Source organism: Babjeviella inositovora, assembly GCF_001661335.1.
Source record: "Babjeviella inositovora NRRL Y-12698 unplaced genomic scaffold BABINscaffold_4, whole genome shotgun sequence".
Lineage (NCBI taxonomy): Eukaryota > Fungi > Ascomycota > Pichiomycetes > Serinales > Babjeviella > Babjeviella inositovora.
Window position 1 is genome coordinate 638,849 of NW_017566841.1, and position 548 is coordinate 639,396.

The 548-nt window shown below is 47.1% G+C and overlaps 1 protein-coding gene across 1 annotated transcript in view; it reads left to right on the plus strand.

The window, feature by feature from the left end:
- Positions 1-428, plus strand: part of BABINDRAFT_166339 (glycoside hydrolase family 16 protein) — a gene marked incomplete at both ends in the record, with an annotated part of 1,208 nt that extends 780 nt beyond the window's left edge. Inside the window, 2 exons of the mRNA XM_019130420.1 lie at positions 17-387; positions 420-428. Of these exons, the coding sequence (XP_018986079.1) occupies positions 17-387; positions 420-428 (380 nt within the window). The remainder of the gene's footprint in view (positions 1-16; positions 388-419) is intronic.
- Between the last annotated feature and the right edge of the window lie 120 nt (positions 429-548).

Genomic DNA, 548 nt, shown 5'->3' on the forward strand with positions numbered 1-548 from the left:
GGTGTGATTTCCTCAGTTTTCTTGCAATCTGACGACTTGGACGAAATTGATTTTGAATGGTTTGGGGGAGATGCATATGAGGTCTCCACCAACTGGTTCACCAAGGGAAACACTGCCACCTACGATCGTGGTATCATGGCTCAGATCAGTAACCCACAAGCCGACTACCACACCTACGCATATGAGTGGACCCTGGAGTCTTTGTCTTGGATCATTGACGGTGTCACCGTTAGAACTTTATACCCTGATAACCCACAAGGCTACCCAAAAACCCCAATGAGGGTCTTTGCTGGTATCTGGGCCGGTGGTGACCCATCAAATGCAATTGGTACTATCGAATGGGCCGGTGATGAAACAGACTATTCTCAAGTCCCATTCACCATGTATGTGAGAAACTTGATTGTGTCCGATTACTCCAGTGGTTCTGAATACTCTTACAGCGACCAATCCGGAACCTGGGAATCTATTAAAGCTATAAACGGAGAAGTTGGAACCAGACAAGCGGTAGCAGATGCCGAATTTGATACCTTAGTTCAAGGCGGTCTGGT